The following is a 16,077-nucleotide window of genomic DNA, read 5'->3' as shown; positions in this document are numbered from 1 at the left end:
GTAGTTAATGAAAAAAAGTTAAAGGCAGTATCAGACTTAAAGAAAAAGCATATAATTACGCAAGGACTTGTGGCAGGTCAGAAGATTGGAAGAACATAAAGAACAGCAAATAATAACAAAAGGTTTAATAAGGAGGGAAAATATAGAGTACGAGAGAAAACAAGCTTGTAATATCAAGATGAGTAGTAAGAGATTCTGTAGATATTTAAATAAGAAAAGAATTAACAAATTGAGCGTTGGTTCTATAGAGAGTGCGTCTGGGGAATTGATAATGGAAAGTAGGAAGATGGCGGATGAATTAAATAGATATTTTGTTTCGATCTTCACCAAAGACGATACAAGTAACATCCCAGTAATGGTTGTAAATCAGGAAATGGAAGGGAGGGAGGAACTCGGGAAAATTACAATCACCAGGGAAGTGGTATTGAGCAAATTGTCGGGGTAACTCATAATTGCCTGGTCTACTGAGTAGTTGCAAACATTCAGTAAAATAAAACACTATAGAAACTGCATATGTCCTACTGTAAAATAAGAGGTTGCACCAGAGTTGTCTAATGGGGTTGAGTACATGCAGGGCGGAATTTTCCATTCCGGGACTAAGTCCTGTGGCGGGAGCGGGAACTGGGAGTGTTTCCCACTGTGGAAGCCAGTGGGAATTTGCACCATATTATGCAATGCCGGCCTCATTAATTATGCAGTCAGGTGTTACCCAACATTTTTCCCAGTGGGACAGGCTGGGTGGTGCGCCCCCTGGCGTCATATCTGGGCACCGCATTTAAAAGGCACCCAGACATCACACTTACCCACTGTTGAAGGAGGAGATGGCCCTCTGATCATAAGGAGCTCCAGACCCCAGGTTCAGTGAGGTGTCTTTGGAAATCATTCTCAATGCAGTGGAGGCCAGGAGGGGCGTCCTCTACTCAGAGGACGGAAGGTGGAGACCGAGCCATCAGACCGACCCAGCATGGGAGGAAGTCTCCTGGGTGGTCAGCGCCCACAGCCTCCACCAGAGGAGTGCCCTGCAGTGCTGCAAACGCATGAATGACCTCATCCATTCCACCAGGATAAGTGAACCCTCAATTGCTCACACTCACCTCACTGAATGGTAGAGGGGACATGGGCCTTGGTGACAAGGGCACCCCCACCATCACAGAACACCGCCCCCTGCCAGCACAGACCACCCCGCCCACCAGCACAGACCACCCCGCCCACCAGCACAGACCACCCCGCCCACCAGCACAGACCACCATCCCCACCAGCACAGACCACCATCCCCACCAGCACAGACCACCATCCCCACCAGCACAGACCACCATCCCCACCAGCACAGACCACCATCCCCACCAGCACAGACCACCATCCCCACCAGCACAGACCACCATCCCCACCAGCACAGACCACCATCCCCACCAGCACAGACCACCATCCCCACCAGCACAGACCACCATCCCCACCAGCACAGACCACCATCCCCACCAGCACAGACCACCATCCCCACCAGCACAGACCACCATCCCCACCAGCACAGACCACCATCCCCACCAGCACAGACCACCATCCCCACCAGCACAGACCACCATCCCCACCAGCATAGACCTCCATCCCCACCAGCACAGACCACCATCCCCACCAGCACAGACCACCATCCCCACCAGCACAGACCACCATCCCCACCAGCACAGACCACCATCCCCACCAGCACAGACCACCATCCCCACCAGCACAGACCACCATCCCCACCAGCACAGACCACCATCCCCACCAGCACAGACCACCATCCCCACCAGCACAGACCACCCCCCCACCAGCACAGACCACCCCACCCACCAGCACAGACCACCCCACCCACCAGCACAGACCACCCCACTCACCAGCACAGACCACCCCACCCACCAGCACAGACCACCCCACCCACCAGCACAGACCACCCCACCCACCAGCACAGACCACCATCCCCACCAGCACAGACCACCATCCCCACCAGCACAGACCACCATCCCCACCAGCACAGACCACCATCCCCACCAGCACAGACCACCATCCCCACCAGCACAGACCACCATCCCCACCAGCACAGACCACCCCACCCACCAGCACAGACCACCCCACCCACCAGCACAGACCACCCCACCCACCAGCACAGACCACCATCCCCACCAGCACAGACCACCATCCCCACCAGCACAGACCACCACCCCCACCAGCACAAACCACCACCCTCTCCAGCACCTCCTGCCGCCGTCCACCTGCAGCATGAAGATCCAACTCCTGGAAGCTCCCGCGATAAGAGGATCCACACGGTCGATGCTCCACCCGCCCACTGCTGCAAGTGGTGTTCCAGGGTCTGCAGTCTCTGGAGACCCGGGCCCGAGTTCCGCGTAGGCTGCCCCAGGCCTCCTTCAGCTGAGTCCCGGCCTGCCCATGCCTTGTTGATCCAGGCGTGTTCTGGAGGTGCACATGATTGGGCAGGGGGACAATTCTGGTCAGGCCTCCATCTAGACTCCATTAACCGGATACAAAATGATTTCACCACGGCTTCTGGCGAGATTGGAGACCCGTGATCGTGGCAGGGGCGCAAGTTCCCTTCTTCATTCTACACCAGCAGGGAAATGATTTTCCAGCTCCAACCATGTTCCTCCCCCAACCTCCAAACTCGCCACTAAACCTGCCGCAGGCGGGGACTGGGGAGGAAGTTGGGAAATTCCACCTGCAGTCTTGACGTAACTGGAATCAGTGGATGTTCATTCACGGTGCCTGATGCCATTAGAATTGGAATAAAACCAGTGAAGCTGATATTTGGAACAGGAACATCTGTTTCAGGCAGATCGATTCGAATGGCCTGTGTTGATATCATATCCCCTAAACTCAGCTCGAGCACGTTTTATGTAATTTGTCACTTATGCTGTTTGACACATGCTCGATTTTCTGTTGTCAAATATGCACAACATAGACAGAGAAATTAATCTATTTCACTGCTACTGTGGCAGTATAATCTGTAAATATGATAGTTTAATTTGAGTCACAGTCAAAAAGTACAACATGGCTGGTTGGTAAATTAATGAATCCTTCTCATTGGATTCAACAACAAGACACCACAGTGCATGTGAAACTATATTGATAGCAATATATGATTTTTCCTGAATCAGCACAATTAATTACTTGCAACCGAGACTGATTCCTTAAACCCAGCACTGGTTTATTACCCACTAGCATTGGGTTAACCCACATTGTGGATCAGCATTCGAGAATGCCAATCTCCCACTCTGATGCCCTCTAAGCCACATCAACATGGGCATGAGAGCAGCCCAAGGGGTTTCTTATTGTTCTCTCCCTCATAGAAAATCAAAAAACCCTCACTTCTCCCTTGACATCTCCCAATATGGCCCAGGTAAGAACAGTGGTTTATCAGATTTTGCTGAGTGATTTTGATGCTGTAAATGTGCTCAGGATGATTAGCCAGGATTGAGTGCCAGTGACAGTGTATCCCCCCCCACCACCACCATCAGTTGCAGAATAGCACTGTGGGTGTACCTACACCACAGGGACTGCAGCGGTTCAAGAAGGCAGCTCACCACCACCTGCTCAAGGGCAACTAGGGATGGGCAATAAATACTGGCCCAGCCAGGGAAGCCCACATCCCATGAATGAATAATAATAAAAAGAATCAGTGGGAGAACTGTGTAATTGCAGTGGGAGAGACAAACACAATAACTGCCCAGCAACTGGCCTTCCATGCAATCAAGCCCCTAGTGGGACAGATATTACACCCCCTGAGAGCTGCCAGCCAATGAGAGGCTGGGAGCGGTGGCTGATGCAACTAATACTCCAAAGCCCAGTCAGAGGATCCCTGGTCACATGTGAGTGGGATGGGAGTTACTGGGAGGGGAGTTGCTGGGAGTGTGCACAGGGGGATCGGAGGCAATGGCATGGGGTGGCTTTCAGTGCCTGCCCCCTTCCTGATTTTGGGCCCCTCAATTGGGCAAAGAGTGCTTAACAATGAGGGCGCCAACCCCTGACCAGGCAGGAGGCACGGGAGAGCCATGCAAGTCTTGTTAAATCCCTGAGCAACCACTGAATTCCAGAGGGCTCAGGGATAATTGGTTTTAAGTGGCTCATTAATGGGTCGAATTGACATCCCACTGCTGGTTGTTGGGATTCCTACATTGGGCCTTTCCCACCCCATCTTAATTGGGACAGTTTTCCCGATGCTGGGTATCAGATGCGGACCCACCCGATTCTCCATGGATGCCCTGTCACCATTCCCGCTCCTTTAAATCCCGCTCATTGGCTCAGCTTGGAATTTCCAGCTACATTTGAGGAATTGAGAAAATCTTTGTAAGTGCATTTACTGACCTTGAGCTTAGCAATCGCACAGACCTGCGCACAGCATTGCCATTATCTCTATTATCTGATAGAAAAAAATGTAGAGTTTACATGCTAGAAGGTACCTGGTAGTCAGAGGGCTAATTATGCATTTGCTGCATAAGGATGATATTATAAAGCTGGAAGGACATTGCTCAAGGGTACTGTATCACAATGTAGCACAAGTACTAGGAACATCACATCGCATTATCTGCATTACAAATCTTTGACAATACCAGAATTCTACAATATCTTTTTGAAAAAGCATAACTAGCTCAGTGACAAAAACAGAAAATGCTGGAAAAACTCATCAGGCCTAGCAGCATCTGTGGAGAGAGAAATACAGTTAACATTTCCAGTAAGTTTTTTTAATATTCATTCATGGGGTAGCTGACAATGGTTTCATGGTCATCTTTAGACTTTTAATTCCAGATTTTGTTTTCACTGAATTCAAATTCCACCATCTGCTATGGTAGGATTCGAACCCTGGTCCCCAGAGCATTACCCTGGGTCTCAGGATTACTAGTCCAACAACAATATCACTACAGCATCGCCTCCCTGTATGACCCTCTACTAGCTCAGTGAGCTTGATTAATGGTAACCCAGAACAGTTTAGAGACCAGCAAAGGACAACAAAATAATGAAGAGGGAGAAACTGGAGACTGACACAAAACTAGCAAGAAATATAAAAATAACTGACAGTTAAATCTTTTACAAGTATGTAAAATGTAAGAGAGTAGCGAAAGAGAGCATTGGTCCTTTAAAGAGTGAGATTGGGGAATTAATAATGGAAAATAAGGAAATGGCAGAGTCTTTGAATAAGTAATTTGTATCTTAAGTGTTGCTGAAAAAAGACATTTTGTCGAAGGTTTTCATCTTGCACTCATCAGGACAATTTCAAGAATACCAATGTCAGTGGAAGCAACAACTTTATCCTGTATGAGAAGAGAGTGCTGATTGGTTGGCAAGTGGACAGTGATTGGTAGACATTGCCATGGTGAATGCCAGTTAATGGTGACTGACAGTTAACTGCCAAGCATTGTTTGAAATTTAAACCAGGCAGCCTGACTCTAGTCAAGGCATTGCCCGGAGGAATGAACCAGTTAATGACTTTGCAGACAGAAAGAACGTGTTCACACATTGCACCTATTTTAGCTAAACAAATTAGTGATATCCATTCACTGGTCCATTCCTCAGGGAAATGCCTTGACCAATCAGAGTCAAGCTGCCTCGTTTAAATTTCAAACAATGCTTGGCAGTTAATTGTCAGTCACCATTAGCTGGTGCATTCTTCATGGCAATGCCTCTACCAATCAGTGTCCATTTGCCAACCAATCAGCACTCTCTTCTCATACAGTATTAAGTTGTTGCTTCCCCTGAGATTTGTATTCTTGTGATTGTCCTGATGAGTGCAAGACAAAAAGCTTTGACAAAATGTCTTTTTCTGCAATACTCAAGTTCTGTCCTGCCAAACAACTATTTATTTTGTATCTGTCTTCACAGTAGAAACACAAAAAAAAATTCAAGGATAGTAGAAAAACAGGGGCAAAATGTAGGGAGGAACTTAAAACAATCATGATCAATGAGAAAAGGTACTAGGAAAACTCTTGGGACTAAAGCCTGACAAGCCTGTTGGCCCTGCTGGCCTGCATCCAAGGGTCTTAAAGGAAGTGGCTGCAGAGATAGTGGACGCACTATGTGTAATCTTCCAAAATTCCCTAGATTCTGGAAAGGCCCCAGCAGATTGGAACACCGCAAATATAACACTACGATTCAAGAAAGGAAGGAGGCAGAAAGCAGGAAACTATAGGCCAGTTCATCTAACAGCTGTTATTGGGAAAATGCTAGAATCCATTATTAAAGAGGTTGTTCACCTGCTGGTTGTGCAACTGGACAAACATTTGCTCTGGGCGTTGTGATTATGGTTATTGTAACATAACTAAAATAAGTGACCAACACTTGGTAGGACCCTGGGAAGGACTGAGGATCAGAAGGACATTGGTGCGCATGTCCACTGGTCCCTTAAGGTAGCGGGACAGGTAGATAAGTTGGTTAAGAAGGCATATGAGATACTTGCCTTTATTAGCCAAGGCACAGAATATAAGAGCAGGGACGTTATGCTGGAACTGTATAAAACGCTGGTTAGGCCACAGCTAGAGTATTGCGTGCAGTTCTGGAATCTGCATTATAGGAAGGATGTGATTGCACTAGAGAGAGTGCAGAGGAGATTTACCAGGATGTTGCCTGGGCTGGAGAGTTTTAGTTATGAGGAGAGATTGGATAGACTGAGGTTATTTTCCCTGGAGCAGAGGAGATTGAGGGGGGACATGATTGAGGTGTATATAATTATGAGGGGCATAGATAGGTAGACAGGAAGGAACTTTTCCCCTTGGTGGAGGGATCAATAACCAGGAGGCATAGATTTAAGGTAAGGGGCAGGAGGTTTAGAGGGGATGTGAGGAAGATTTTTTTCACCCAGAGGGTGGTGGGAATCTGGAACTCACTGCCTGAAAGGGTGGTAGAGGCAGAAAAACTCATAACTTTTAAGAAGCATTTGGATGTGCACTTGCGATGCCATGGTATACAAGGCTATGGGCCTAGTGCCGGAAAATGGGATTAGAATAGTTAGGTACTTGTTTGACCGGCGCAGACTTGATGGGCCGAAGGGCCTTTTTCTGTGCTGTAGACCCCTATGACTCTATAACACTTGAATATAATTTACAAAATTTTTATGGCAATTACACAATGTGTTTCCTGAATTAGTCTCAGTGAATATTCCAGCACCAGATTGTAGTGATAACTGACAATAGGGTTGGAATCATTGAAAGATATTCTCCCTTTCATCTCTCTAAATGATCCAAGCCAGTAATTTTACTCCAAGTTAAATAGATTCACCTGATGAATCATTGATAATGATACACATATAAACCATAGTGATCTCACTTCCTGCTGGGTGAAGCAGGTAGGTCAGTTCATTAAAGTGAAAACTGATATGTGGGTGGTTTAAGATGCATAATGAACATGGGCTTGGGCTCTATAAAATATATTTTTTATTTCCTCAAGGTGGCATTAAGACAGTGAAGAAGTAGCAATGCAAAAACATAACATCGTCATAACTATTCCAGAATCTATACTTCACTTGAATTCCCTGTTCACATCTATAATCATATCAAACTGTTGTCAATTATTGTTAGGAATTACTGTTGGTGATTCCAGAGAACAAAAGTCTAACTAATTCCTATGATATTTTAAGAAAATCGTTAACTTGTTTATTGGAAATGGCTTAATATCTCTGTTATTGTCCCCACACATGCAAATCTAATGATGAAGTAATGATGAAGTTAGTGATAGAATTATTAATAGCATTTAACATTTACCTTTTACTATCACTATAATTAGGAAGTTTACTTTTTTGAATAACAATCTTATCTCATTTTAACTGAAAGGATGGGGGTCAGAGAATAAAACCAATTTAGTACCAGTGTAGTGCTTACACAGTGTGATCCTTTGTATTTACCTGAAATAAACAATTATGATAGGGATAATATGTTTGTTTCTTTTCATTTACTATTTGAAATATGAAAGCTTTTTGTTGTCTTGTATAAATTTCTAACAGAAATTCCATAAGATTTTAAAATTTACATTAATAACACTTGTATTTATACAGCAAATCATCACATTAAAATGGAGTCGATTCTCAGTGTGGGGAGTGTTCCTGCTGTGGGAGACACTGATGAGAAATCACAGGCTCATAAACTTTGATTTAATTTAAACAGATGTAAAATCATGAACTGTAGGCCAGAAATTACCTGTAAACATTGTCCTCACAAGCTCCATTTGACAAGGGAACGAGTCCTAATATCTCGAGATGTTTCACACCAGTAGTTACCTTAAAACATAGTGACCATGATACAGGCAAACTGCAAATATATGTAGGGTTTTGTTCCATGGGATTTGGAAAAATGTAAACTTTCTCATGGGGATCGGGAGCTCAGTATAAAATTAAAATGCTTTTGAGCATCTGAGGTAGTATAATTGTGTATGTCCCCTAGGCAACCACATCTAAACACTGTCCCCCTTAATTCAACTTATCATTAACTTTGACATCTAGGTACTGGTAGTTAGTAACTATTTCAATGGCCAGATCATGAAGCTTCACAGGAACAGTACCATTAACCAGCTTTTTTCCTAAAATCTATAACCAGTTCTTTCATCTTTTATTTTGTTCAGTTTAAGAGAATTATTGTGCCGTTTTACAAACTTCTCCATTGTGTTCCTATAGTTTTAGTTCTTCCTGATGTGACTTACATATTCTGTATCATCAGCATACTTCAGGGTCGTTATGTCATCGTGCTCTGATCGACAGTCATTTGTACGGACGGTAAAAGGCAAAGGTGAAAGGTCACAGCCCGAAGAAGACCCTGCATTTGTTAACATAGGCTCTGAGTAAATCCCAGACACTAACACCCGTTGTGGAGGAAGTCATTGATCCAAAGTAGGAGAGTAGGATTAATATCAAGGTTTTTCAATAAGCTTGAATGGTAGCATAGTGTTAAAAGCTGAAGACAAATTGAGCATAGTGGCCTAATCTATCCGTGTGCTGTAGGATCAGCCGGACCAAGGTCAGAACAACGTCATCCACTGACTTAGGCTGATGGGCAAACTGTAGCTGATAAATATGTGGAACAAGAGGAGCTGAAAGACACTTTGACACAATGTGCTCGAAACACTTCATGACTATTGATGTAAGACCAACTGGTTGGTAATCATTTAACTCAGCGGACCGCAATGTCTTAGCCATCGGGACAATGATGGCTGATTTCGACAGTAGGACCAGTATGTGTGTCGAATAATTTCTGAAAGTCCAGGGAGAAAGGAACTGCCAATTGATGAGCACATTCCTTGGCAGTTTAAAGATAACATAAAATTGCTTTCTCATTTCCTTATAAAGGGAAATAAACCATCCAAGAGTTTTTGAGAAAGAAGGACTTGTGTTTAGGATATTGTAAATTACTCTCAACCAATGGATTACTTTGACGTGAATCACTGTTGTTTCATTGTGATACAGCAACATATTTTCCCAAGCAGGAAGTATGGGAGAAATCACCCGGAAATCTGTGTTGCTGGTGATGGTTGAAGGCTGAATGCTGACCAAAGCATTGTAAGAGTTCTTTGCATTGTAAGAGTTCTTTGCTCTTCTTCAATCTTTTAGACTGTTATCCCTTCCCCCAACCCCGTCAAACAAGTAGACAGGACCTCAATTTAATATCTCAACTGAATGGCAACAATACTGACAATGCAACACTTGCTCACCTGTACTGAAGTATTATCCTAGATTATGAGCGACTTGAACCTAAAATTTTCCAGGGAGCTCTTACTGTGTCAAAGTAACCATCAATTTCCATAACTTATTTTTAGCCTTTTCTCCTTCCAGAGTTGTGGGAGCTGAACAGGACCACGGTGTTCCATGGGCCTCGTGGATACTTCGACTTGCGAACACTTCTGTTAGACGAGTATCAGGACCGTCTGTTTGTGGGAGGCAGAGACCTCGTGTATTCACTCAGCTTAGATCGCATCGATGAGGATTATCAAGAGGTAAAGTAGCACAAGCTTGTTGGAGATGCACAGGCAGCTTTTCCCACTATGGGGTTAATTTGTTCATAACTCCTACTTCTTAGAGTCATAGAGTCGTAGAGTTATACAGCACAGAGACAGGCCCTTCAGCCTACCATGTTCGTTCCGGCCATCAAGCACCCATCTATTCTAATCCCATTTTCCAACACTTGGCCCGTAGCCCTGTATGCTATGGTGTTTCAAGTGCTCATCTAAATATTTCTTAAATATTGTGAGGATTTCTGCCTCTACCACCCTCTCAGGCAGTGTGTTCCAGATTCCAACCACACTCTGGGTGGAAACAGTTTTCCTCAAATCCCGTCTAAGCCTCCTGTCCCTTACCTTAAATCTATGCTCCCTGGTTACTGACACCTCCACTAAGGGGAAAAGTTTTTTCCTATCTACCCTATCTGTGCCCATCAAAATTTTGTATACATCAATCAGGTCCCCCCTCAGCCTTCTCTGCTCTAAGGAAAACAACCCCAGCCTATCCAGTCTCTCTTCATAGCTGAAATGCTCCAGCCCAGGCAACATCCTGGTGAATCTCCTCTGCGCCCCCTCCAGTGCAATCACATCCTTCCTATTGTGTGGCGACCAGAACTGCACACAGTGCTCCAGCTGTGACCTAGCTAGTGTTTTATACAGTTCCTACATAACCTCCCTGCTCTTATATTCAATGCCTCAGCTAATAAAGGCAACTATTCCTTGTGCCTTCTTAACCACCTTATCTACTTGTACTTCTCTTTAAAACATTTGAAAAACAGAGGGCAAAGGATCAAATTTTCTAACACATCCATAGTTTCTTGAAGTAACAATTTGAGTCCAGATGATATTCGAAAGTCTATTGCACTTCCTAAAGTGCTTTTAACTGTAACACTGAAAGACAAACACCAAACATGTTGTCGTGCACTTTAACTGGCATATAGTTCACTGCATATTTAATAGTACATAATAACAACAACAAATTCATTTATATAATGTCTTTAACATAATAGATTGTCCCAGGGCACTTCACAGGAGCATTGTAAAGCACAATTTAACATCAAATCTCAGAAGCTAATATTAGGTCAGGTGTCCAAAAGCTGGTCAGGGGCACGTTTTAAGGAGTGTTTCAAAGGAGGGAAGTGAGATGGAGAGTCAGGGAGGTTTGGGGAGGGGATTACAGGGTTTAGGGGCGGAATCGTCCCAGATTTGCACTAAGTGGGTAGCGGGCGGGAAAAGGGATGTTTTACTCACTGGTTGCAATGGCAGCTTTGCCATATCATCCCAATCCCGCCTCTTTAATCATACATTCCAGGAAACACACCGTTTCGATGGTGGGTGGGCTCCGATTCACCCACCATGCCATCACCTCGCTGCTTCACCACGCCGGGCACCATGTTTAAAATGCAGTTGCACACACACCTTTCAGCACTTCCAGCCCAGGGCTGCTGCAAAGAAGACATGGCCCCGAAAGGCAAGAAGACTGCAGCCCCCTGGTTTAGTGACTCATCCCTCGAGCACCTTTTGGATGCCATTGAGGCCCACTGTGATATCCTCTACGCCTGCTCTGGCCACAGGAGGGGCATCAACATTACCACTCCGGCTTGGTAGGTGATGGCAGTGGTGGTCAGTGCCAATGTTGCACTGAAGAGATTGGCCATCCAGTGCAGATAGAGGATGAATGATCTCATCCGTGCAGCCAGGGTAAGGCAACCACCTCATCACTCTAAACTCACACACTCACAAACCCATCACACATTCACTGGCATCTCACTCACTGCCAGCTCAAGGGACATCACCACTCACTCTCTCACACACACCCTCACATCTCCATCTGGCCTCATCTTCTCTGGAGACTGCCTCCTCAGCCCTCACCATCTTGAAACCACTTGTACAGATTAACATGTGCCCCCCACACACACCCTGGGATACCCTAGGGTACAGCCCTAGTCCTGCAGCTGTTGAAAAGCCACCCAGCCTTACGGCTGGTCTGGTAGGTACAGCTGCCCATGAGCCCCTAACAGTGATGTGGTGCTATCTGTGAATCTTGGCGCTGGTGACTGTGAGCGCTGCCCGAAGCAAGGTAGGCAAACAAACCTTGAAGACCTGAGTAAAGTGCAACTCGCCAGGTGCATGTCGCTTCTGTCCAGTTGTGGAACACGTCAGCGTGAAGCTTCCCTGATCGTTTCACACTCAATTTACCACCTGCCATATTGACGGGTTCTCCAGGTGGAGGAAATGTTTAAAGAAAACCTCATTCCCTATTTTTCAGTTAAATTCCTTATTTCTTATCATACTTTTTTGTGAAGTTCGTTCACTCAGCACCAAACTCCCTGTGACAAACCTGCTCAGCAACATGAACTCTGCGACAATGCTATTCGAAGGGCTCATCCACTCTCTCCACATTAATTACAGTTTGCCTTTTTGGCTTTGGTTATGTTTTATTTTGGCCGATATTCCACCCTCTAAAACGGAATCTGACTCATGCGGATACGTTTTTTTGTTGGAATTGGAATGTTTTTGTTTTCCTTCAAAATAATTTTGTTTTGGCCGTGGACAATCTGATAAATCTCCCTTTGGGGTTGGAGGGTCAGAGAGTGCAGGAGAGGAACAGGAACAGCTGAGAGGCGAGGGATAAGGAGGGGCAGGCAGTGGGCTTTCAGCAACACCACTCCTACAGGAGCAATGTGTCCGGAGACGTCCCTTCACCAAGGAGGCTGCTGATGGACAACATTTTCCCCCCAATCGGGGGCGGCCAACATTTTAAGTGGGCTGGCCAATTGAGGCCCACCCAGTGTGACGTGCACCAGGAGGATTCCCTCAGCCGGGAGTGCACTCTTACGTGTATGTGTGCATTAGAGCACACAGACCGCCCTGAGGCAAAGTGCTGCCTCAGGGACATCGGCACTGATTTAAAACTTTCAATATAGATTAGACAAACATTTCCCTGTCATTTCCCCTCATGTCACACTGTCGCTTGAGCTGCGACATGTCCATCACTATTATTGTAAAATATTCTGCATTTTTAAAATCACTCATGAGAGCTTATCCCGCCCGTGGATGAGGTTTGATGTTTTCTCTGAAGCCTGCCTGGGCTCCCGGCCTGCCCGCTAACCTTAAGGTTGGACGGGCAGGTCCATCAATGAGTTCAATTGGTTTTTTAAAGGCTTTAATAGGCCGTGGACAGGTTGGCGGGCGTTCATCCGACTTGGCTGCGCTCCCGCCGAACTGACAATCTAAATGATGCGGGGTGACATCGGGACACACGCCCGACATCATCCCGCGTCATATTAGGCCCCGCCCCTGCTTGCCGACTGGAAGATTCTGGCCAATGTGTACTGGAACCTCAAACCAGGACCTGCGCTGTGCTGCCTGTGGCTGTCAGAGGCACTGTGACTTTTAGCATTTATACAATGGGCTCCTTCCATCAGTGGCAGTTCCCAGCATGCTGCGCAGTGCCATGTCCAGCAGGTCTAATTCTATAATTCGGGGAATTGACAGCTTCCTTTGTAAGCCGGATCGAGAGTCCCGCATGGTATGTTGCCTGCCCGGTGCCAGGATGAGGGACATCTCTGACTGGCTTTAAAGGATATTGGAGAGGGAGGGGGAGGATCTAGTTGTTGTGGTCCACGTTGGGACAAATAACATAGGTAAGATTAGGAAAGAGGACCTATCTGGGGATTATCAGGAACCAGGAACTAAATTAAAGAACAGGCCCTCAAGGATTATAATCTCCGGATTACTACCCGAGCCACGTGCAAATTGGCATAGGGACGCGAGAATAAGGGAAGTAAACATGTGGCTAAAGAGTGGTGCAGGAAAGACGGGTTCCATTTCATGGGGCACTGGCATCAGTATTGGAACAGGAGGGATCTGTACCATTGGGACAGTCTCCACCTGAACCGATCTGGGACCAATGTTCTAGTGAAAAGGGTAAATAGGCTGGTCAACAGGACTTTAAACTAGAAAGTGGGGGGGCAGGGAAGGGTAAAACTCCAAGAAGTATGACTAATGGGAAACAAAGCAGCAGGTTAGCGTGTGGGGGGGTGGATTCAACTTCATGGAAAATTATGAAAAAACTGAAAAGAAAGGAGAGCCCAGGAAAGGCTATTAAAGTCTCCAGAACACAAAATAGGACAGAGTGTTTGGAAAGGGCTAGGAATCTAACTTCAAGCACATCAGATAAAGGGACGACAATGAGAAAGGGGACGGGAAATACAGGACTGAAGGTGTTGTATCTGAATGCACGCAGTATACGAAATAAGGTAAATGAGCTTGTGGCGCAGATTGAAATTGGCAGGTATGATGTGGTGGGCATCACGGAGACATGGCTGCAAGGGGATCAGGGCTAGGAGCTAAATATCCAAGGATATACACCCTATCAAAAATATAGGCAGGTTGGCAGAGGGGGTGGGGTTGCTTTGTTAGTAAGAAATGAAATTAAATCAATAGCAAGAAACGACGTAGGGTCAGATGATGTAGAATCTGTGTGGGTAGAGTTGAGGAACCGTAAAAGTAAAAAAACCATAATGGGAGTTATGTACAGGCCTCCGAACAGTAGTCAGGATGTGGGGCACAAGATACACCAGGAGATAGAAAAGGTGTGTAAGAAAGGCAAGGTTACAGTGATCATGGGGGATTTCAATATGCAGGTAGACTGCGAAAATAAGGTTGGTAGTGGATCCCAAGAAAAGAAATTTGTGGAATGTCTACGAGATGGCTTTTTGGAGCAGCTTGTGGTGGAGCCCACTAGGGAACAGGCAATTCTAGATTTAGTGATTTAGATGTAATGAGGCAGATTTGATAAGGGAGCTTAAAGTGAAGGAACCCTTAAGAGGAAGTGACCATAATATGATAGAATTTACCCTGCAATTTGAGAGGAAAAAGCTGGAATCAGATATAACGGTATTACAGTTGAATAAAGGCAACTACAGAGGCATGAGGGAGGAGCTGGCCAGAATTTACTGGGAGATGAGCCTAGCAGGAAAGACAGTGGAACAGCAATGGCAGGAGTTTCTGGGAGTAATTTGGGAGACACAGCAAAAATTCATCCCTAGGAAGAAGAAGCATACTAAAGGGAGGACGAGGCAACCATGGCTGACAAGGGAAGTCAGGGGCAGCATAAAAGCTAAAGAGAAAGCATACAATGCGGCGAAGAGCAGTGGGAAACCAGGGGATTGGGAAGCCTACAAAGACCAACAGAGGACAACTAAAAAAGAAATAAGGAGGCAGAAGATTAAATATGAGGGTAAACTAGCCAATAATATAAAAGAAGATTGCAAGAGTTTTTTTAGATATATAAAGGGTAAGAGAGAGGCAAAAGTGGACATTGGGCCACTGGAAAATGATGCTGGAGAAGTAGTACTGGAGAACAAAGAAATGGCAGAGGAACTGAATAGGTACTTTGCGTCAGTCTTCACGGTGGAGGACACAAGTAACATCCCCAAAGTTCAAGAGAGTCGGGGGGCAGAGGTGAGTATGGTGGCCATTACCAAGGAGAAGGTGCTAGGAAAACTGAAAGGTCTGAAGGTGGATAAATCACCTGGACCAGATGAATTACACCCCAGAGTTCTGAAGGAGATAGCTGAAGAGATAGTGGAGGCCTTAGTGGTGATCTTTCAGGAATCACTGGAGTCAGGGAGGGTCCCAGAGGACTGGAAAATCGCTAATGTAACCCCCCTGTTTAAGAAGGCAGTGAGGCAAAAGATGGGAAATTACAGGCCGATTAGCCTGACTTCGGTCGTTGGTAAGATTTTAGAGTCCATTATTAAGGATGAGATTTCAGAATACTTGGAAGTGCATGGTAAAATCGGGCAAAGTCAGCATGGTTTCATCAAGGGGAGGTCATGCCTGACAAATCTGTTAGAATTCTTTGAGGAGGTAACGAGTAGGTTAGACAAAGGAGAGCCAATGGATGTTATCTACTTGGACTTCCAGAAGGCCTTTGACAAGGTGGCACACAGGTGGCTGCTCACTAAGATAAGAGCCCATGGTGTTAGAGGCAAGGTACTAGCATGGATAGAAGATTGGCTGTCTGGCAGGAGGCAGAGAGTGGGGATAAGGGGGTCCTTCTCAGGATGGCGGCCGGTGGCTAGTGGAGTTCCGCAGGGGTCAGTGTTG

The 16,077-nt window shown here is 45.8% G+C and overlaps 1 protein-coding gene across 1 annotated transcript in view; it reads left to right on the top strand.

Annotated features, from left to right (window-relative positions):
- The window catches only part of LOC144687260 (semaphorin-3E-like), a 307,033-nt gene that overhangs the window by 95,556 nt on the left and 195,400 nt on the right, over window positions 1-16,077 (top strand). Inside the window, exon 2 of the mRNA XM_078553107.1 lies at window positions 9,797-9,957. Within this exon, the coding sequence (XP_078409233.1) occupies window positions 9,797-9,957 (161 nt within the window). The remainder of the gene's footprint in view (window positions 1-9,796; window positions 9,958-16,077) is intronic.

Source organism: Cetorhinus maximus, chromosome 12 (genome assembly GCF_964194155.1).
Source record: "Cetorhinus maximus chromosome 12, sCetMax3.hap1.1, whole genome shotgun sequence".
NCBI classification, from domain to species: domain Eukaryota; kingdom Metazoa; phylum Chordata; class Chondrichthyes; order Lamniformes; family Cetorhinidae; genus Cetorhinus; species Cetorhinus maximus.
Note: the sequence above shows the minus strand (reverse complement) of the source record. Positions and strands in the feature narration are given on the sequence as shown.